The 22,505-nt window shown below is 37.4% G+C and overlaps 2 protein-coding genes and 1 long non-coding RNA gene across 5 annotated transcripts in view; 1 reads left to right on the top strand and 2 right to left on the bottom strand.

Annotated features, from left to right (window-relative positions):
- Window positions 1-284: 284 nt before the first annotated feature.
- Window positions 285-14,730, bottom strand: uckl1a (uridine-cytidine kinase 1-like 1a). Of its 3 annotated transcripts, none has more exons than XM_007553547.2 (15): window positions 14,462-14,726; window positions 11,690-11,877; window positions 11,328-11,434; window positions 9,905-10,075; window positions 8,692-8,763; window positions 8,370-8,559; window positions 8,234-8,295; window positions 6,720-6,736; window positions 5,399-5,497; window positions 5,237-5,330; window positions 4,295-4,357; window positions 4,085-4,207; window positions 3,785-3,892; window positions 2,225-2,381; window positions 285-749 (listed from the first exon to the last, which is right to left on the bottom strand). In XM_007553547.2, exons 1-15 carry the CDS (start codon window positions 14,593-14,595, stop codon window positions 667-669), a joined length of 1,668 nt encoding a protein of 555 aa, XP_007553609.1. In that variant the 5' UTR covers window positions 14,596-14,726; the 3' UTR covers window positions 285-666. The 3 variants fall into 3 exon arrangements, with proteins under 3 accessions (XP_007553609.1, XP_007553608.1, XP_016527700.1); XM_007553546.2 differs by lacking the exon at window positions 14,462-14,726 and adding an exon at window positions 12,839-13,142; XM_016672214.1 differs by lacking the exons at window positions 285-749; window positions 2,225-2,381 and having other exon boundaries at window positions 3,805-4,207; window positions 14,462-14,730.
- On the top strand, window positions 10,070-17,912 carry LOC103139075 (uncharacterized). Its single transcript, XR_001662307.1, has 3 exons — window positions 10,070-10,154; window positions 14,432-14,566; window positions 17,677-17,912. It is a non-coding gene; the product is annotated as an uncharacterized LOC103139075 (long non-coding RNA).
- The window catches only part of samd10a (sterile alpha motif domain containing 10a), a 14,567-nt gene continuing 7,222 nt past the window's right edge, over window positions 15,161-22,505 (bottom strand). Inside the window, exons 3-5 of the mRNA XM_007553549.2 lie at window positions 19,384-19,552; window positions 17,919-18,059; window positions 15,161-15,443 (exon numbers count right to left, since the gene is read on the bottom strand). Of these exons, the coding sequence (XP_007553611.1) occupies window positions 15,421-15,443; window positions 17,919-18,059; window positions 19,384-19,552 (333 nt within the window). The 3' untranslated portion in view covers window positions 15,161-15,420. The remainder of the gene's footprint in view (window positions 15,444-17,918; window positions 18,060-19,383; window positions 19,553-22,505) is intronic.

Here is a 22,505-nt window from a genome sequence, read left to right as displayed (position 1 = left end):
CAATAAATCCCTACTATGGATGAAAAAGTTCTAGTTCCCTGGCAGATTATTTCACTTGTAGAAAGACATTTTATAAGTTAAATAATCAAAGTGCTTTTTCATTAATATTAAGGAATTATTTACCTTAAACAGGCTCATATAAAAGCTTGTTGAACAGTTATTTACAAATTAGTTGTTTATTCCAAGTACTAAGATATTTGCAGGGGAAGTTCTCTGACCATAAATACTTAGTAAGAAGCTTTAGCAGCTAATTTTTAATATTTTTGCATAGCTTTTTTTTTTTTAATATTGTGAGTTACATAGAGGTGCAGCATTTCTTGGAAATGAAGACACTTATCATTATAACATGCTAAACAAAAAACAAAATGAACATTACAGTGATGTGATGTTTTTCCTGTTGACATTTTTTCTGTCACATTAAACCTAAAAAATATATAAATCTGCACATTTCACACATGTTCAGTTTAAAAACAGACAATTCATTCATATCCTGGATTAGATTATGAAATAGATTAAATTATTGCAATGTTTAACCTCACAGGTGATGATGGCACCAGTCTTTATAGAAATATTCAGCACGTTTGTAGCTGTTTTATCATACAAAAATGGTCTACAGTGTATAAAATTAATATAAGAATGTATCTGGTGTCTGTGCCTTAACCAGAGTCACACTGACAGCTGCTCCTGGTTCTCTTCATCACTCCAGCCGACCGACCCGTCAGTCCCAAAGTACCGGTCCCCAAAGTCTCCTGAAAACACGCAGCGGAGAAACAGCAAACAGGAAGGAAAAGGAGGAGCGTTAAAAAGAAATTAAACTAAACACATGCAGACGTTTTTCACAAAATACACAAAAATATAAAACATATAATCATCATTTTCATTTGAAACAGAAAACCAGTCATTGTTTCTGCTGCTACTATTTACTATAACGTTTACTACTATTATGGTTACAGTAATGTTTTGTATTTTCTAGAGTTTTACCCCAGTTTACATTTTATTTAGGAACACAAAGAGAAATACAGGATTTTAATGCTTTAAAAGTTTTAACCTAATTTAACACTAATTTTGTACATAAGACGGTTCCGGTCCAAACATTTGTGTTTTTGATGGTTGAAGATTAGTCACAGTTTCTGCACTCTCTTTTTTCTGTCAATAAGCAGGCCCACATTTATTCAACACATTCTCATTAAAATCATTAACTACATATTCCTAGTTAAAGCTGCAGTCAGATCTAGTTTTTTTTTTTAGTTTTTTAGCCAAAAACGCTCTTTTCAATGTCAAAAATTGCTTTTAGCAATGCTTAGAAAAACAATTTTTCGACAATATCGATTTATATTTTCAATATTTAAAGTTGCGTAGCTCTAAATAGTCCTTTAAAATGACAAAATTCAGATTTCTATATGCAGGTCTATAATGTGACTCAGACTGAAACTTCATTTAAATCTCATAAAAAGCAGCAGCTTTGTTAACAAACGTCACATTTGATATCTTAGCAACGTTTTATTTTGAGCTCATCCTTTTTTATCATGCAGTTCTTCTAAAGGATATTTAGTTTCACTAATTATAGTGTTTGAGGTTGCTACTGGTAACTGATATGAATAAAAGTTTTTCTTTTTTGTTGTTATTGTCATTTTGAGATAGTGTTAAGGTAAATAATACTTTATATTTAGATTTTGAACATACATTACATGTTGCTGCTTCTTTATGTTTTATTTACAGGATCTGAGGTGGGTAGAGCACTCAAAAAATGTACTCAAGTAAGAGTAAAAAAGTAATTGGTAAAAAGTCTGACTAATTGATCAAGTGATCAATTGATATTTAAAAATTATATATTCAGATTAACCAAAAAATACATATTTAAGTTTAAATTTTGGTATTTTAAGGACTAAAAGGACAATAATTCATAAAAGTAACAAAGTAAGAACTTTTTTCCAAATCAGTTTCTTTCAATAAAAAAACTTATGAAACTTCAGCAAAAACTGCAGGTGTGTGTCTGTGCCTGGTAAACTTCTGGTTAAAACATGTTTGTTTTTCATCCAATGGGTAGAAAATCCAGACATTTTACTCAAATAAAATCAAAAATACTTCAAAATGAAATTACTCAAATAAAAGTACATCTTTTAAAAAAAAAAAAGTTACTGATGTAGTTGAGTAAAAGTAACAAGTTACATCTCTGTTAAAATGAAATGAGTGAACTGAAACTTAAATGTGCATGGCTGCTTACCGATACCAGGAATGACGTGGAAGGATTCGTCCAGGTCCTTGTCCACAGCCGTGGTGATGATCTTGACCTTTGGGAAGGCGTAGGCCACAGAGTGCACTCCCAGTTCAGCCATCAGCAGTGACACAAGCATGATCTTTTCCTCCTGAACCTCATGATCCTGCTCAGACACACACCAGATGTAATCATCTTTTTTAAAATGTCTTCCAAACATTGTACTAATCAAACTCACCAACTAACAATGCAAATCGATTAGTAGTTTATTATATTAAAATTAGTTTCACTCGATACGCTTAGACCTTCCTTTAGTGTTGTCGTTTGGCCGCCATCCAGCAGAGGGCGCCGCTGGTCATTCTGAGCCGTTAATATAGAAACAAAGATGGCGGCGGGGATATCGAGCAACTGGAAAGAGAAACGGTCTAACGGTCCGGTGTGGGGTGGAAAATGCACTTTATGATGTTACGTTTTGAAATATAAACTCTCGACAAACTCATTAAGTTGTTATCTTACTAGCTCTTATTCAGTCGAGCTGCTTCAACTTTATTAATCAAATATTGTAAATGCGCTACAAAGACGAGAATGTGGTTACAGAAAAGCAGAGGACGCAGAAAAAATGGAAATGTGGGGAAAACATGATGATGTCCTGAGTTAATTCATATAATAGAAAAAATCTTTTACTCTCCTTCCAGGGCAAGCAGAGACAGTTCTTCTGTATGATCTTCTCTCTGTTTCACATATTTTCATCGTTCATTTTTCTATTCTGTAACCTAAGAGATTTTTTAAAATATGTATAGGTTTAATAATGTGGAAAAAACACAAATTTATATTTATTCAATCAATATTTAATAGAGATGACGACACAAAATAATGTTAAAATTTAAAGAATATTTTTTAAATTCAGCATTTTTATGGAAAATGTATGCCTTTATGTTATAAAATACAGTTGGTACTGTTGATACGAGATAAAACTTAGGTTTCTAAGAAAATGGTCGTTTATGAATTAATAATTAGTCGATTGTAAGATCGATGACATGAGGTCATTTCAGATTCTAAAAAATAGAGAATACATTTTTATATTAATCTCAGAAATTTTCTTGAAAAAAGGAAATTTCTTGAGTTTGAAGAAGTTGAAAATTTGCTAGAAAAAATGAAAATTTGAGATCAATCTCAGAAATCTCAAAATTTTAGTTTTGATAATTTCGGGAGTTCTTTCTAGCAAATTTTTTACTTTTCAATATAAGAAATATCCACGTTTTTTTCTAGAAAATTCCTGAAATTTTACTAGATAGATCTGTTTCTATCAAGCAAATTTTAAACTTTTGGAGCTCAGAAATGTCCTTGTTTTTATAGAAAATTTCTGAGATTAATCTAAAGTTTTGGAGTCTTTTGGTGGAAATTTATTGCTTCTATCTACAAAGGCCCAAATGAACCATCATTCGATTGATAAGCTCAATCAACTTTAGATGATCTCATTAATCGATAACTTTCATCTCTACCACCAATCAAACACAGACGAGCGTGTTGGGGTTGAGTGCGGTCGACTCGTAGCTAGTCTCCACCCACCAGCAGAACCCGGACCGCCATCATGGCCGCGGCGCCGGTGGAGACGGTGCTGTCCATCAGGATGACGTGATCCTCGCTGATGTCTTTGGGCAAGCGCAGGTAGTGCAGCTGGCCAGGCCAGAGTGGAGGGTAGAGCGGTTGCCACGGTTACAGGCACAGGACAGGTAGTTACCACGGAGACAAGCATCACCAGGAAGAATTTTTTATACATATATATATAAAAAAACAATGGTGGAAAGTCATTTTGAGACGCTGTGTTGAATAGCAAACAGGTCGGGTCGGGTTGAGGGTTTCCGCTACCTCTGGCTCGCCGGAGTCCATGTTGGTCTGGATCAGGATCTTCCCGATGCGGACGTCCTTGCACACGGCCCTCAGGGCGGGCTCCATGGTCTCTCCTGCCCTCAGGATGGAGACGCCGGTGATCTGCGGAGGCGAGGAAGAGGAAGAGGAAGTGGAGCAAAGGCGAGGAGAGGAGAACGCTCAGCAGGGAGCTAAGAGAACATCGCTCACTCCTTTCCCCTTATAGCTGCGGCCGTCGTAGTCCGGGCCCTGCGGAGTCTGAACCACACAAGGCTGCAAAAAGAAGCAACAAAAAGAGAAACACACAGGAAAGTTGTTGTTTTTTAGCTGACATGGAGTGAAATGGGTAAAGCATACAAAAAATTACTCTAGTGAAAGTAAAAGGCAGCTGTCCAAGGAATTAATCCAGTAAGTGTAAAATAGTCATTAAATATTTGGTAAAAATGCACTACTTCAACATTTTAAACTCAAAAAAGTAAAAAGAAAAGTATTTGGTAAAAGTTTACTCTAGTAGTGTGTAATTGATCATTCTGATTAATCATTTAATATTTAAAAAATACACAATCAGACAGACCAAAATATAAGAATATGTTGAACTTTTGGCATTTTAAAGATCAAAGTGAAAATAATCCATATAAATAATATAATCACAAAAGAACAAAATTAGGCAAAAGAAACATTTTTTCCAAATTAATTTCTTTAAATATGAAACTTAAAAACTGCAGCTATGTGTCTGTGTTTGTTTCAGGAAGATGTTTTAAGTTAATAAATGCTTAATATTGATGAAGTTCCAGTTTCACTGACAAATTATGTCATTTAAAACAAGTCACTTTTACCATGTCATAAATGAAATAACCTACCAGTAAAACTAGTACTTTTTAATACATTTTAAATCATTGTTGACTTAAAACAAGCTCCGATGTCTTTGCTGAAAAGTTACTTGTAAATTAGTTTTGTCTCATTTAAAGAGTACTAAGACAGTTGCACCAGAAACTAAACCAAAAATGCTTGGTGTGAATTTTTGCAGTGAATTGATCCAGAACACTTTTGTTAAAATTTTTTATTTTTTTTAAATCAGTCACCTCAAGAACAGCAAGGTGCTTAAAATGCGAGGCTGCATGTTTTGAACACCAGTTTTCTAATTGAAACCACCTGAGAGGGTAGAAAAGTCAGAGCATGTTCGATGAGAAGACGCATTAATCTCTTTGAGTAGAAGATGAACTCATCTCGGCTCGTCTCTCTGTTCCTGCAGCAGAGAAACAACCTTCAGTTTAAATGCGGTAGTTCTTCAGGTGAACCTGCGTGTCGCCGTACCTGATGATGGTGTGCAGGCCGCGGACCTGCGGCGAGCTCTCCAGCACGCTGAGCGTCTGAGGCAGCGGCTGCGTCTGCTGGACCGAGGCGAGCAGAGCTCTGGAGAAAACAAGACAAAGAAAAAGGGTTTTACTTTTATTTACTCTGACAGAAACACAATGTCCAGCCACAAGTTTACATACACTCATCTTAGGACTCAGTACATTTTAAAAGCATGAACTGGATACAAATGTTTGAATTTCCGCTGGATATTTGATCAGAATCAGCAGAATTAGAATCAGATTTATTGACCAAGATTGTGTGCAAAACCAAGGAATCTGACTTTGGTTTTAAAGCGCTCAGACCTTAAATATATAAACCTTAGAGGGAGTAAAATAAGATTAGAGGAACAATATGCTAATATTGTTCTGTTTGCAGCCATTTTCATACACAAAATGTGTAAAATAGGATTGTTGTTGTCCAAATATGTTTAATTCGCTTCACGGTAGAGCAGCTAACCCTTCCAGCTGTTCAGAGTGAAATCTGACAAGTATTTTATGTCTAATTTCTAGTGCAAATATCTTAATACTCTTGAAAAAAGACAAAACAAAATAACAAGTAACTTTTCAGTAAGATGGGAGCTTATTAAACATCAATAGTTCCTTACAATAGATGAAAAAGTTCTAGTTTCACTAGCAGACTATTTCACTTGGGAAAATGTCCTGCTACAAGTGAAATAATCTGACAATGGAACTAGCACTTTTTCATTAATGTAAAGGAAATATTCACTTATAAAATGCTCCTTATCTCTTGGTAAAAAGTTACTTGTAATTCAGTTTTGTCTTATTTCATGTTTGCTAAGATATTTTCACCAGAAACGGGACGCAACTTGGTAAGATTTAGTGTTTTTGAAGTGCATCTACCATCTGTGTAGCAGTGATCTCAAGATAAATGTCCAACCAGAATGTGTCCAGAATGTGTGGGGTCTGCAGGGATGTTATCGGCCCTTTTCCTGACCCTAGACCTCTACCACTCCTGGATGGAGGGAAAAAATGTTGTTGTTCTTGTTTCATCCGTCTGATGGAGATTTGTTGGATGTTCAGAAGCAACCAACAAATTCCCTCTGAGAAAAGTTTAATGGTTCGACAAAACAAAAACAACGATATACGTTCAAGATCACTCAAAAGAAAGCAAATCCTTAAAAGTCCAAAATTAATAAGATATTTGTGCGCATGAAGAATGTGTGTAAACTTCTGACTAGGTCAAAGTGCACACAGAGGCAATAAATCCGCCATGGAGTCAAGTTTTAGTTGCTGGGAAGCTAAAATATGTTTCAGCGTACCTGACACTGAGCTCACGCTGCACAAAGAGAAAAGAAATTAAATGAAAAGACAAAGAAAATCAAAGGAGAAAAGACTGTCAGGAATAGAAAAGTATAAAACCTCTAAAATTTACCCCCCAAAATCCATCATTAAAACACAATAATCCTATAAATCTCCTGGATGAGACGGACATTTAGATGCGTTTAAAGGCCCAGTTCTAGTTTGAACGGCGTGAAACTCACACAAGCTAAGCTAAAGAGATAAAGCTAAAGATTGTTTTATTTTTTAGTTCTTTTTTTGGTTAGGTTAAGGTTTTTTTTTTTTTTTTTTAGCTAAGCTAAAGATTGTGTTGAGGAAGGAAAACATCCAGAGTTTATTAGTTTGAGATTTTTCTGGTCTCTTTCTATGTTTCTACGTATTGATCATAAAATCTTGGTTAAACATTTATTTAGAAAACAATATGATTCTAATATGTGCAAGTAAACAATACAATATTGTTCCGTTTTAAATGGGGTTCTGTAGTTTTCTAGTATTTTATTAATGGTTTTTGTTTTTAAAGTACTAAAAGTTGTCTACAGGCCACTAAAATCAGTTCAACGTATTAAATGGTTTAATGTTGATAAACCGTTTATGTCTAAAAAAGTACATGTTAACGCTCTAGCTCTCACATCAAACCAACTTTTTAACTTATTCGTTTCTCCACAATAATCATAATAATAAATTAATATTTGGTTGAGTTTTAGTTGTTGCCTCTTTTTCTTCATGTTTTTCTTACGCCTTTCAAACTGCATACGGGGTTCACCAAGGTGCCGTACTAGGAGAAATGTAATATATAATAAATAACTGGATATTTGCTTGAGTTTTAGTTGTTGCCCCTTTTCTTCCAAACTTTGATTTTTAAACAGAGTAATCTGTGTCCCATCAGGTTTACTGAAGCCACTGTCACACAATCAAAATTCATTTTATTTTTTTGAATAGATACAAATTAATTTCTACTCTTAACTGCTTTTTTCATTCTATTGTTGAATTTCCCTCAATTTCACGTTACATTGTTTTCCACCAAGGGAACATATTTTTTTTCTCTATTAAATCTACCAATTTGCATATAAAAGAAAAAGGAAAAAAAATTAAGCTTTTGATTATGATTTTCTATGCTGTTGTACAGAAAACAAATGTTTAGAATCAGTGTTGCAGCCAATTTTCCATACAGGCTAAAACAATACACTAAAAAAATTCAAATATTCATATTTGGAATAATAAAAAATAAACCAACAAATTAACTTTTGTTCTGGAAAAAAAAAACACAAGCTTTTTAGAAATTTAGAAAATATATTAGTATTTATAAAGTGTGGTGATGACTGAATTTAATAATAAAATTTATAAAGTAAAAAATGGGAAAAGTTAAGTTGATTTGTAATATTTCTACAGCTTTAAAAAGAGTATTTTATTCTGTTTTATAGTCACAAACGAACCACAATAAAATAAAAGTGTGTGAGTTACATCTGTTGAACACATGGGGGCGCCACATGCTAACCTCCTCCAGCTGGCTGTGGACATGCTGGACTATCAGATCGATGGCCACCATGTTCCCACCACCTTCACAAGGGAAACATAAGTCAGAAGTTGTTGGAACATCGTTCCCTGTTCAAGATGGCCGCAGCGGCACAAACCTCGAGGCACGACGATGTCGGCCAGCCTCATGGTGGGTTCAATGTACTGCTCAAAGGCAGGCTTCACAAACTTGTTGTACTGCTTGATGACGCCTTCAATGTCCCGGCCGCGCTCTGTGATGTCCCTGCGGAGCCGGCGGACGAGTCGGATGTCTGAGTCTGTGTCCACAAAGATTTTCATATCCAGCAGCTGCAGACGGGCAGAAAGAGAAACACCTTCAGTCGCTCCGACTTCAGCAGAACGGCTGCAAAAAGCAGCAGCTTCTGATTGTTTCACAGAGAGTTCTTCAAATACGGAGGAATGAAAGATGTGCTGCCATACCTGGAGAAGCTCCTTGTCTGCAAAAGACATTATTCCCTCGAATATGATAACGCTCGCGCCGTACACATTTTTCTGCAGAAAGAGAAAAGGCCGAAGCATGAGGAGGAGAAAAGAAGAAACAGAAACAAGTCTGAGGGACAATTTAATTTCACTTTGCTTCTATAATCTCAAATTTGAAAATTCAGCCCTCAAACATACAATCCTACATTCTTTTTCTTAAAATTATAAGACAGGTTCTTAATTTACTTGTCACACACTGCAAATCAGTGTGTAACACTGATTTGTAACACACCAAAATCAAGTATTTTGGTCCAATTTCTGGTGCAATTATCAAACTTTTCAGCAAGATATAAGAGTTTGTTTTAAGTCAATTCCATAATGCTGATGAAAAAGTCCAAATTCCACTTGAAAATTATTTCACTTATAACGTGGTGGAAATATTAGTGCTCTGAGGAGGAAAAAAATGTTTACTTTGAATGAATCTGATGGAGAAATCCACGAGTTTACATGAACTCATCTTGGGGTTGAATACATTTTAAAAGCATTAATTGGGTGCAAATTTGTGAATTACCTGTGAATATTTCACCAAAATTAGCAAAAATAAAATCAGATTCATTGACCAAGAATGTGTGCGCAAACAAGGACTGTATACATTTATCAACTTTAGAGGAAATAAATAGGGATAAAGGAACAATATACATGCATTTACAACCGTTTTTAAGATATAAAGTGAGAAAAATAGGATTTTTGTTTATTTTTGCTTCATGGTGAAGAAGGTAACCCTTCATTCTGCTCATCAGAAAGAGACACTACACTGTAAAAACACAAAATCTTACAAGGTATTTTTGGTCTAGTTTCTAGAGCAAATATCTTAGTGCACTTGAAATAAGTCTAAATTAATTTGTAATTGAATTTTCAGCAGGATATGAGCTTGTTTTGAGTCAATAATTCCTTAAAAAAGTACTAGTTCCACTGGCAGACTACTTCACCAGTAACAAGGGAAAAATGTATTGTTATAAGTGAAATAATCAGCTAGAATGGTTTCATCAATATTAAGGAATTATTTTGTTAAAACAAGCTCCTATATCTTGCTGAAAAGTTACATACAAGTTAGATATTTGCACTAGAAACTAGACAAAAATACTTGTTTGACTTTGTAGTTTTGCAGTGCAGTAATAAATACGCTTTGATGCGCGACCAGAGCAACACGTACCCAGTCTTTCTGTCTCCCATGTGTGGTGAAGTCATACACAGGGATCTTGACGCTCTTTCCCTGCTTCAGCTTTCGCAGCGTGGCCACCAGCAGCTCAAAGTCGAACGCGCCCGGATGGTCAAAGTTGTAGTCGTTCTGCGCTGCCAGGAGCTGCTCCTCTGGGGACAAAACCTGCAGCAAATGCAGCATGGAGGCAACTCAGAGGAGCTTCGAGACGCCGCGAAGCCGCAGGAAAACAAGCAGCTCTTCGGTAAATCATTCTAAATGTTCATCACGCCAGAATCTCTGCTATTCGGTCTACAATCAAACCAAGTCTAATGGACTATCAAGTGACGTATTATGACGTAAATTCACATTTTGTAAGTTTCTGTTCCTTCGTTTGGTTCTAAAAACAGCCAAAGCACCTAAAAAAAGAAACATCCACACGTTTTTTTGTCAGTAAGTTAATGTTTTTGGGTGTTTGGAAAACGAGCCATTTCAAAAACCTCCGGAATCTAATGCCGCAAATGAGCAGGCACTGCCCGTCACCTAGCAACCACAGCCAAGCCCAGTCGTTACCTAGCAACCAAAGCTGTGTTCCAGGCTCAGCTGGGTTTTTTTCAGAATCAAAATTCCTTCCTTTCATTTTCTTTCTTTCTTTCATTGTGCAAGAAAGAAAGAAAGAAAGCACAATGAAATAAAAAAAATAAATAAACTAGAGACACGCAGAAACAACTGGGAATTTAAGGAAAATTTAATTAATAAATGATGATCAGGTTTTAGATGAATTAGCTGTTCTTAAGGCAACAACAACAGCTCTTGGGCCTTAACTGTTTCTTTTTTGTTTTGTTGTGCTGTACAATGGCTGCTGAAAAAGATAAGTGTTTGGTTGTTGACTTACCAGAAATGAACCCCTTAATGCATTTTTGTTGGTTGTCCAGGAGGCTTTACTAATGCTTTTCAAAGATGTACGGCAGTATAATTGCGCATCTAATTGCAGTGATTTTCACATGAGAGTGCAAACGTTGAGCTGCTTACCGTTGAGCTGCTTACAAAATGTGAATTTACGTCATAATACGTCATTTGATAGTCCATTAGCTGCAGCTTATTTGGATTTAAAATGACAAGATGCATCAAAACAGCTCATTCTGAAAGGAGCTCAAACTGAGCAGACTAAAATTGAATTTATTAAGAATAATTTTGTCCAAAAAATGTAACAAACATGCATAGATCTATCCTAACCTGTTCACTTTTAACAGCAGCAACGGCATAAACATACATGATACATGCAGACAAACAGAAAGCATGACGGCTTATTAAATGGTTCTGTCTGTGACTGAAAACATTGGCACAACAAAACACCAAGAGGATGAAAATATTTCCTCCTAAAGACGATTTCTTTCTGCAGTAAATCCACATATAAGCATGAGGAAGAACAGCTCACCTTGTAGAAAGAATCCATAGACAGAAGCACAACCCAGGGCACATCGAGCGCCTCGATGATCTTGTTGGCCACAGTGGTCTTCCCTGAGGCGCTGCCCCCACACAGCCCTGCAGACACACAGATCTCAGCTGTTCTGGGTGAATCTAATGTCTGGTGGTATGAATGACTGATTACGTAAAAGTGTACATGGACATCACAGCCGGCCCAAGATAATGAGAGTTAAGTGGCTGCTTAGGGCCTCCACGCCACCAGGGGGCCCCCAAAAACACCAAGCCAGCATGATAAATGCCCTGATGGACATGAAGAGAGAACGGTCCAAAATGGTGGACTCTGTAACATGAAGAAGGAGAACCGCGTCATACCGATGACGAAAGCCTCTTTGGACTGAGCGCCGTGCTCGTCGTACCAGGGAGGGCGGCCGGCGGTGTAGATGGTACGTGTGCCGGTGCGGAGCAGAGGTGGTTCCGTTTTACTCAGAGAGGTGGCGCTCTTCCTGCGGGGGGCCCCGGCGTGAGGCAGGAGCCGGTCCAGCGAGTCCTCTCCGCTCCCACTGCAGAACAGCAAGCAGCAGGCGGGTCAGAGAAGTCGCATGGTGAGCTGCAGCAACAGATCTGATCTGATTCAGCTTTATGGTCTATGGCACCATTTCCAGAATAGCTTCAGAGTTCAGCTTTGACTTCTGATGATATTTTTCACACATTAAATCCAAACGCTTGGTGATGCTGTGAGGTTTAATATTTCTCTCTCTAAAACGAACACGTCACATTCACTTTGGTCTCATTCTCTCAGGGTTATGATGCGTTTTTCCTGTCAAAATTAAAAATACTTAAAGACTGAAATGTCCAATTTCTTAGTTAAATTTAAGCACCTGTGATGAATTTGGTAAAATTTCTGGAAGGCTTTTAAAGATGGGGAGAGAAAGATGGATGGATGGATGGATGGATGGCTGGATGGGATGGATGGACAGTAATCTTAGCTTTATATTTCATCAGTTGACCTGAATTCAAAGTCAAAATAAAACGAAAACAAGCATGGCAAACAAGATGGCCGCCCTGGGAGTGCTGCTATGAACTCTGGAAATCCAAGGAGCGCGTTGGTAAAACTAAAGTTAAAAAAAAAAAAAGCCCAGATTTTACAAAAATTAAATTGCCAAAAGACAAATATTCAATCAATCGATATACGGTAGTCAATTTATCGCCCAGCCCTCATAGCAGCTACAGTTAGCCTGAATGTAGCTAGCAGTGCTGCTAGCTAAACTCGGGCTCTTTCTCATTTTTTATGAGACATGAATGGAAATGAAAACTAATGACTTTCCCATTTGAATCTGAGACACCGAGCCAAATTAATCCCACACCTACACCCAGATCCTGCACTGCCCCTGCCCCTGCCCCTGACCTCTGACCACACCGCGTTTGGAGACCGTTTAAATCTCTCCACATATGAAAACCGTCATGTGGGAAAGTATTCCTCCCACCGGTGATGAGCAACAACACGGTCCAGTCAGCGCTTACCTGCGGTCGCTTCTCAGTGACCAGCACCCGGAGATTCGGGCTCCGGTGCAGTCAAGCAGAGACATATCCGATCCGCTTGACATCTCGCGGCTCTCTAGCCGCTCGGTTACCGTGGCAACCTCCCCGAAACAACGTGGAGGAACCTGTTGCTGTGTGCAGTTCAGGCTACAGCTCGGCTTGCAGCCTGAACTATCATCGGAAAAGCTGCTCCACGCTGCTGCCACAGCGTGGGACGCTAAGAGGATCACTGACGGAAAAGAGCCGCTCGGCTGGTATAAATAGAGACACCTGGAAACGCAAAGAGGACCAGGTGCTCTTCACCGGATGACCGCCGAGTCCAGAACACATCAGATTAAGCCTGCAGCTATGATTATTTTAGTAATCTATCGATTATTCTGATGATTAATCAATTAACCGCATATTTTTATTATTATTTTAAACACTTAAAACGGCAGTAACTCTTATAAAGAATATGATTATTACATATTTGTTAATACTGTCACAGTGTTGTGGCCAAATATTTTTATTCAAGTAACAGTAAAATGTAGCTGTCCAAGAAATTACTCAAGTAAAAGTGAAAAAATATTTGGTAAAATGTCTATTTAAGTACTGAGTAACTGATCAAATTATCAATCACTGAATAAAATTACATAATCAGACAGACTAAAACATAAAGTTAAGTGGAAATTTTGGTATTTTAAGGATGAAAATGACAATAATTCATATAAGTAACAAAAAAATAAGAAAAAACGTATCAAATTTCAGCAAAAACTGTAGATGTGTGTCTGTGTCTGGTGAAACTTTGGCTAAAACATGTTTGTCATTCAGTGGGTAGAAATACTTCATAATAAAATTACTACAGCGTAGTTACTCAAGTAAATGTCACTATAGTACCAACCAGCTGTACCATGTAAGTGTTTCATAATCTGTTATCCAACAACAAATAAAAAAAGAAACAAATGATAATAGTAATATAACGGTAATAGTACTACAAAATATTGTGATAAAATTCCAATGTCGCCTACTGCTAGTATAGTACCAAAAAATTGTATATCGACATATGTTTATTTAAATATTCTGTTCAAATGTTCAGAACATCTGATTTAATATTTAAAACGTCATCAGACAAAAATATAAAGTTATAAGCAAATTGTTTTATTTAAAAGACCAAAATAAAAAAAGTTACACGAGCAGTATAACTACAGAATAACAAATTCAGTCTGAATGAATATTTTAATCATGAACCCAAAACACAGACAGATTCATGTTATTCTCTTGGTGGATGGAAATCTAGAGGTTTCCTACCTATCTGTGACGTATGCCGTGACGTAATTCCCATCACTTACTTTTAACTCCGTGTTTGATCAACAACGATGTAAGTGAACTAATAAAGACACAATAATATAAATATTTAGTCGCAGCTGTTGTCACATATGGATGACAGATGTTTTATTTGGATGAAGTAGCAGAAACAAAGCGCGTCAGTGTGAATGTGGTCAGCGTTACGTCACAGGATAACCAAGCTGCTGCGGAATGGATGCGGTTAATAAACGCGTAATTATTTGCTTTCCTGTGTTTGTCATTTAAAACCAGGTAAAAGCAACGAATGGGAGCGGGGTGTACCTGTCCGAGCGGGAAGTCATTATTTTCTGTCTCTGCATCCGCCGGAATCCTGCATCGGCTGCAGCCTTGAATGGAGTCCGTCTTGGGAACGCTGGGGGATTATGGGTAATGTAGTTCATCACAACCATCATCATTAATCTGTCTCCAGAGGTGGGCAGAGCGGATAAAAATTGTACTCAAATAAGAGTAACGCTACTTCAACTTATTTTTACTCAAGTAAAAAGTAAAAGCAGCCATCCAAGAAATCACTCAAGGAAAAGTATTTGGTAAAAAAAATAAATAAATCTACTCAAGTACTGAGTAACTGATCAAATTATTAATCATTTAATATTTAAAAATTACATAATCAGGTGGACCAAAATACAAGTGGATGTTTTGGTAGTTTTAGGATGAAAATGACAATAAGTCATACAATTAACAAAGTAAAATAAAATAAAAATTCAAAAAAAGAGAACTCAATCTAACAAAAACTGCAGTATGATGAATTTTTTATTTTTACTCAAGTAAAGAGTAGAAATACTTCATAACAAATTACTCAAGTAAAAGTAAAAAGTACAGTGTAGTAAAAATACTCCTAAAAGTGTTTAGTTTTAAAAAAAAAAGTTACTTAAGTAAATGTAACTGAGTAAATGTAGCTAGTTACAACCCAACTCTGTCCATCTCACATCTCAAAACAACTGACACACAAAGAAGCACCAGTACTTTAATAGTTTTGTTTAATAATTAAATTTTTGACATAAAAATTCAGACAGTGTTTAAAGATACACATGGATATAATAATTAAACAGAAATCAGAGCAGTACAACATTAGATCAGATTGTCATGATGCTTTTCTCATCACAGTTCACAGTCTGTAAAGATGGCGTCTGTCCGTCATGTCGATGTTGAATTAAAATCGTTCAACACCATTCTGCAGCTCAGATGGATTTATTCCTCATCGGAGCGTCTGGTTTCTCCAGCTAAGATATTCTTCCAAAAGAACCTAGAAGAATAAAAACACCATCAGAAACATTCAGCGCAGTTGTTTTTCGGTGTCCCAGCTGCAAGCAGCTGCTTCTTATTTCATCCAGGCAGTATGATTGGAAACAGCTGGGACGGCTTCACACACAAAGGAAAAATCCACCAACCGACCCGTCTGACATGTTAGAGCTTGTTGGTGAAGCCTGCGCCGTAACAAAGTGTAAAAACAACAATTTGCTGTCACTGAAAAAGACTGAAGGGGGGTTTGTTTCTGAGCAGTTGCCAGGGAACAGACAGAAAACAATCAATCTTACAATGCTCTGGAAAAACAGCACAATGTTGTTTTTTTTAAACATTGAAAAAAAGCCACAGAATGAGAGGTGAGCACTGTTAAATGTTCTCTTTTCTTTAAAGCTGACCTGTTATGGTTCCCTGATCAGTTTACGAAAGATCTATGGTCTATACAAAACATGTTCTTCATATTTTTTTTAACAAAATTATTCTAAGATTTCAGTTTTGAGCTCCTTTTTGAACAAGCTGTTTTATGGCCTCTTATCACTTTAAATCCAAATAAGCTGCTGCTGGCCAAGCCCCGAAACTCAACGTTTACACTCAAACATGAAAATGGGATCAAACAGACGAGCAATTATAAAACCGTACATCTTTGAAAAGCATTAGTTGAGCCTCCTGCACAAACAACAAGAATGCAGCAAGTGGCTTCTGGATGGTAAGTCAACAAAAAATAAAAACTCTTGTGTTTTCCAGCAGCCATTGTACAGCGCATACAGAGGTAAAACCGGCTGTCCAAATATGCTGGAGCTCCAATTGCGTTGCTAAACGAGGCTGAGCTCGGCTGGGGTTGTTAGGTAACAGCACAGTGCCTGTCAAGCGTGACTTGATAATTGGGAAGGTTTTGAAACGGCTCATTTTCCAGACACCAAAAAAACTTTAACTTAATGCTGGAAACAACTAGGTGCTTTTTTTCACCACTTGGGTTGTTTTTAGAAGCAGCTGAGATCCAAATGTAAATATAAAAACTGAGAATTTTCTTTAATGGTTCCCTTTAAATGGCTGTTATTTATTCTACCAGTAGTTTACCAGCTATGATGAGGTTAACTGACCAATTATTTTTAATCAAACGAGAGTTCAGGCACTACAGGCTGTGTGAGGCTGAGCAGTTACATTAGTTGTTTGCTTTTCTGACTCATCCATACATGAAAGATAAACTGTACAGACATTTTTTCTGCCCCCATCATTTCATATCTACTGCATCTGCCAGGGTGAAAACAGATAAGATGTTACAGACAGAATGGCTCCGTAAGGTTGTTAAACCTTAAACCTTTCATATTAAAACGTTCTACAGCGTTTATGTTGGACATGCTGTGTGGAATGATTTATTAAGCCCGTGCAAAATATCCAAGACTATGAAGATCTGTTTAGGTTACACAATTCTTCAGTGTTTTAAGGGTTTCTGGTATTGTTTCAGAGTGAAACCGCTATGTAAACGCTCTAAACTTTCCAGCTGAACTCAGTTTGGACTAAATAAAACACTGGACCTACATCAGCTGATGACACGGCTCCCCACATCATCACAGGCTGTGGAAACTTTACCCTGAGCCTCTACGGCAAAAACACAAAATATTACAGAGTTTTTCTGGACCAGTTTCTACTGCAAATATCTTAGTACACATGAAATAAGACAAAACTGACAAGTAACTTTAAAGCACAATATAGCAGCTTGTTTTAAGTTAACAATTATTTATTATCGCTATTTCCTCAGAGTTGGTGAACGTAATAAAACTACAGTCAAAAAGCGCAAAACAAAGCATCAAATGAAGACTGAGGGATCAGGGTAAATTAATATCACGATTATAGAAACAATGTAAATGTTTAATTGATTTACTTATTACTTTTTGTTAAATTGAAATTTCTGCAAAAATGATGAGTCAAGCAACTAAAACATTCAGTAAACATATTTAAATTTTTGTTTCTGGCATAATGAAAAAAGTACAAAAGGGAAATTGGTGCTTTTCGTTTCTATCTGGTAAATTAAAAAGACAACATTAAACTTTTTAAGTCAGAAAACTTTCAAACTACTTGGATAACCTCACCTCTGTTATCTCAGTCTAAGATGGGAGAATGAAAGTGAAAATGTAAAAGCAGGATAAAAACAATCGATCGGCGTCTCGAGTTATTTTCTCAGGTTTTGTCCAGATTTTTGTTCAGCTGCAGCTCAATCATGTTCTGCACAGCAGGGAGCCTGAGCTGCAGCTGTGAGCTCACTGCTGGAGACCAGAGAGGAGACGTGTCAGGAGAAACGTCCAGAAGGAGAGAAAATACAAGAGAACTTCTCTTTTTAATGGCAGAAAAAACAAATTCATTCCAATTAATGCTCCAATATTATTTTGATTTTAATAAATATGGCTGCAGAAACTACAGATTTTTGTTTTTGTTGTGTGAAAATGTCTGAAGGGACCCTGAAGACGCCCCCGTTTACCTCTGCTGAGCAGCTGCAGGTTGCGCCCTTCCTCCTGCACCTGGAGCTGCAGCACCTGCTGCAGCAGCTCCTGCCGAAGCGTCTCTTGCACCAAACCCATCCTCTGCAGCTTCTCCCCATTTAGACGCAACAAAGCACGGCCTGCAAAGTGAAAGCTGCTTTCAGAAGACTTTACATCATCATTTAGGCTTTTCCACTATTCTGAAGAAAATTAATCCACGGATGTTTTCACACTTGATAGTCCGGGAGATTCGGTTTGACCAGAGCCCAAAGTTGCAACATTTGTTACATTTTCATCTACTGTGGTTAGCAAGATCCAAACTAATTGAAAACCCTGTTCCCCTCCTCACCTGTGGGGGCGCTGCGTCAAGAACCACTGAAGAAAACAATACAAAACTCTCAGAAGAAGACTCTGAGCACAACTTCCTTTTTCATAAAATGTAAACAAAATGGAGAAGCGTCAGATTTTAGTGGTTGTGGAATTTCTCTTGTCTTTGGTAAAAGACCATTTCTGCTGCTGGCATGTTTGTTTTGGTTGCTATTACCCAGAATGCCCTGCATTATAGTCCATTTCTTGCTTTTGGATGGGTCTCTGGTCCGTTTGGTGTTCACATATGCATTCAAACTGCGCCAGAGTTCACTTAAACCGAACTGAGATCAAGGTTTTTAGATGGACCAGAGTTTGCTGTTTTGGTTGCATCAGAGTTTGACTGCACGTTCACACTTCCCCAAACGAACCGGACTAGAGTTCAGTTAAAGAGCACCAAATAAGGCTCGTGTGAAAACACAGCAAGGGTCGGTTTAGTCCGCTTTAATCAAACTCAAGTTAATTTGTCTAGAAAGTCAGGTTCCTTAGGGGAAATATGAATGTGAAATCAAACTCTGATACAACCAAAAAAGCAAACTAACCTAGGTCTCTGTTCAGTTGAATTCAACTTTGGTGCGCTTTGAATTTATATGTGAATGACAAGGAGACCGCTCCAAAAGCAGGAAGTGGACTACAGTGTAGGGGATTCTGGGTAAATACAACCAAACGTTAGACTTGTGTTTCGACAAGTCTAACTTTAAAGGGAGAAACGACTTGTGGTCTTTCACAAAAAACAAAAAAGAAATCCTACAACTGCTACACCATTTTTATTTACATTTAGTGTCTGCTTCTGAGGTTTTTGTGTCATTTCCTTCAGTGGTTCTTGGTATAGCGCCCCCACAGGAGAGGAGGGGAACAGTTTTTTTAATTAGTTTGGATCGTTTGACATCGCAGTGTGAAAGTGAACCACAGCAGCTGAAAATGTAATAAATGTTGAACTCTTGGTTCCAAATCAAACAGTCTTAAAACCCTTGATTTTATGTAATTTTGTAAATTCTCTAAAGAAACTGAAAATTCTGAGCTAAACCGGGAAAGTTTAGCCTGATTTATTGTCAGATGACTTTAAAAAGGTGATTATGTGTCTTCTGACGGGTGAACCTGTGATTGCGTGCTGTGAGAATGCCTCCACGTAGGTCAGGTAGTTGTGCGGACAGTGTTTCTTCAGCCATTTGCAGACGTCCTGCTGCGACCAGAGGACGACGGGCCGGATCAGGCTGGGCTGTGTCGGACTCGTGTGATAGATGCCGTAATTGTCACTGGAGCGGTACTGAAAAAAAAAATAGACAAGCAACAAAACTTTCAGGACAAAGTAAGAGAAAATGTAGCTCAACTTTTAAATGTTTACTGCGACCTCGCGCTTTGTGGAAAAGACGGCTGCAGCCGAGCATAAAGGCTGAAAAAGTCATTTATATTCATGAGGGAAACCACCACCACTTCAGAACGTAAGCTGCTTTGTTCAAAGGTGATTTGCAGGACTGACCAACAGAAACATTTACTTGCAGAAACGGGTCACAACACAGTCCTGAAGACAGTCATGTTTGCAAGCTTTTTGCCAGATATTGGAAATGCATCTGAAATGTATGCAGAAACACAAACGTTCCTGAAGAGTTTTCAATCTGTCGTGGATCTGAATTTAATTTTAGGCTGAACTCTGACAACCAGAACCAGAATGCAGAGTCTCTGCATGTGCTGTAGAAAAATCAAGCACAGGCCACTGGGATGAAACACAAACATTCACGTTACGTACATATTGTATGCACTAGTGCTGACCAACACGGCTTAATAGTTAAATCTAAGATTTTTTTCAAACCAAATCTGATTTTAACTGTACGAGAATAAAGCTGAAATAATACAAGAATAAAGTGATAGCATTACATTATTTTTTTATGCTGGAGTTCTCATAAAATAACTTTATTCTCCTTCTGTTAAGACTTTATTGTCATATGGATTTATGAAATTCTTCGTTGTGTGTAATTGAGTCGATGACATCACAAGAGGCACAGAAATGGAGCTGGAATCAGTAGAAAACGGCTGACGATCAACTGTTTTCAGTTCTGCAGAAAACATGAATGTTATTGTTGAAAACTGACCAAGTAATCACTGAAACTCTTCAGTGATGAAATCTGACTTTTAAAGTCTTCTTCACAAACAACCTCCATGTGTTTTATCACACAAACCCAACTTCTGGTTGCAGATTAAAAGGAAACGTCTGTGAGGGAGGAATTTGATAAAAAAAAAAAAAAAAAAACAAGCAATAAAAAGAGAAAAAAACAAGATGTACTCAGAAGAAATCAGGACAATCAGCTTCCTTGAACCTCATGTGATGTCATCAGAGGAATGCACATGTGGAGAGGCTTGTTTTTATGTGGTAGACGAGACCTGCAATTAAACAAAATAACAAAAAGTAAAACTGCCCCAGACGCGTTCTGCATGTCCCAAGCAACATCTGGGGGAAGTTTGATTAGGTTTGAGTTAAAGTCTGGGTAGTGAGTAGCTTTAAAAATGTCCAGGATGTAAAAACTGTACACCAGTAATCCTGTTGTCTTTCATCAGAAAGTCCGTTCTAAAGTTTAGTAAGTTTGGCTTTTTCTCCAACTCTGATTTTCTTTATCCTATAAGAACAGCTATATTATACAATAATATACCCGTTTCTTCATGCTTATAGGATTTGTAAACCTGCATTTTATAGGCTCTGAAAGATAGTCCCAAATTTATTTGGTAGACTTTAGTTTTAAGATTAGATTTGCCTGACGGTGCATAAACAATTTCAACTATTATAATTCTGAGATTAGAGTCAGGAATCTGAGGAAAAAGTCAGGATTTTGAGAAAAAAAAAAATTCAGGAAGAATTTTCAGAAAGAGTGAACATTTTCTGAAAAAAGTCAGAATTTTCATGTCAAAGTCAGAATTTTCTGAAAAAAAAAAGAATTTTATGAAAAAAGTGAATTCTGAATTTAAAGTCAGAATTCAGAGAAAAAAAGCCAGGATTCTTAGATTTCAGTCAAAATTCTTAAATCTAAGAATGTTTAATCCTTACTTAATCCTTAATATTGAACATCCTGAGTAAGGATGTTTAATATTCCACAATGAAACATTTTGCGGCTCTGAGCCTCCAGGGAAGGAACAAAAGAGCGCGGATGATGAATACATGAAGAGTAAATGAAAGGACGACATGTAAAAGATGAAAGTGAAGTGTGCAAGCAGTAATAATGCTGCTCATAGAGCCGCACAACCGCGTAGCAACGATTAAGTTCACGTTCCATGAGACGAAAATAAGCCAGCCGCTGCTTTGTGTGTGTTGCAGAAGAGAAGAGGCAAACAAAGCAAAGCCTGCGACTCTGTTATCAGCCCAGCCCAGTTCTGTTTGCAGCTTTAGCTTCAGCTCCTAAAGGCCTTTTAAACCGCCTTTCATGGGCTGGAGACAAAGCCGACTTGTAAACGCGGGCTGTAAATGAGGCCAGTTCACAGCATAAATGGACCGCGGCTGCCGACAACACTGACCGTGTGAGGAGACAAAGCTGCATCAGATAACAAGAGACTTTAATTTAAGCTGGAACCGCTCACGCTTCTGACCGGGCTTCACAAAGAACTAGGAGGGAAACGAGACCGGCTCGGCCGACTGGATGCTATCTGGCGCAATAATTTCCGTTTCTCAATAAACAGACACAGTGGTGCAGCAGCAAAGTGTAAGCGCTGGAAGACCTGTACTATTTAAAGCTAAAAGGCGGTAAGAGCCGCCGTCCCGCTGGGGGAGAGCAGCTCCCATTCTTTGCTAACAAAGTGTCCATTAGCCACAAAGGAGGAGGGTTTGTTGGACTGGGATTTTTATTCTAGTCATGATTTTCTGCACAGAGGAAAAGATGCAGACCAGCAGAAAGGACGGTTTTCCTCAACAAGACATCACAACGTCCATCTTGGGCTGAGCGACACGGATTACAAAGAAAACCTCAGATTTTTATCAGAACAGATCCGATTCCTACGACAGAGCATTAGGAACACACTAAGAAAAAATATATATGGAGAAAAAAGTCAAAATAATGCCACAATTAAGTTAGAATAATACAAGAATAACGTCAAAATATTAAGAGAATAAAGTCAAAATATTACGTGAATAAAGTCAAAATATTATGAGAATAAAGTCAAAATATTACGAGAATAAAGTCAAAATATTATGAGAATAAAGTCAAAATATTACGAGAATAAAGTCAAAATATTGAGAG

The sequence above is a fragment of the Poecilia formosa genome, unplaced genomic scaffold (genome assembly GCF_000485575.1).
Source record: "Poecilia formosa unplaced genomic scaffold, Poecilia_formosa-5.1.2 Scaffold57, whole genome shotgun sequence".
NCBI classification, from domain to species: domain Eukaryota; kingdom Metazoa; phylum Chordata; class Actinopteri; order Cyprinodontiformes; family Poeciliidae; genus Poecilia; species Poecilia formosa.
The sequence above is the reverse complement of the archived record's forward strand: the minus strand, read 5'-3'. Positions and strand labels throughout refer to the sequence as shown.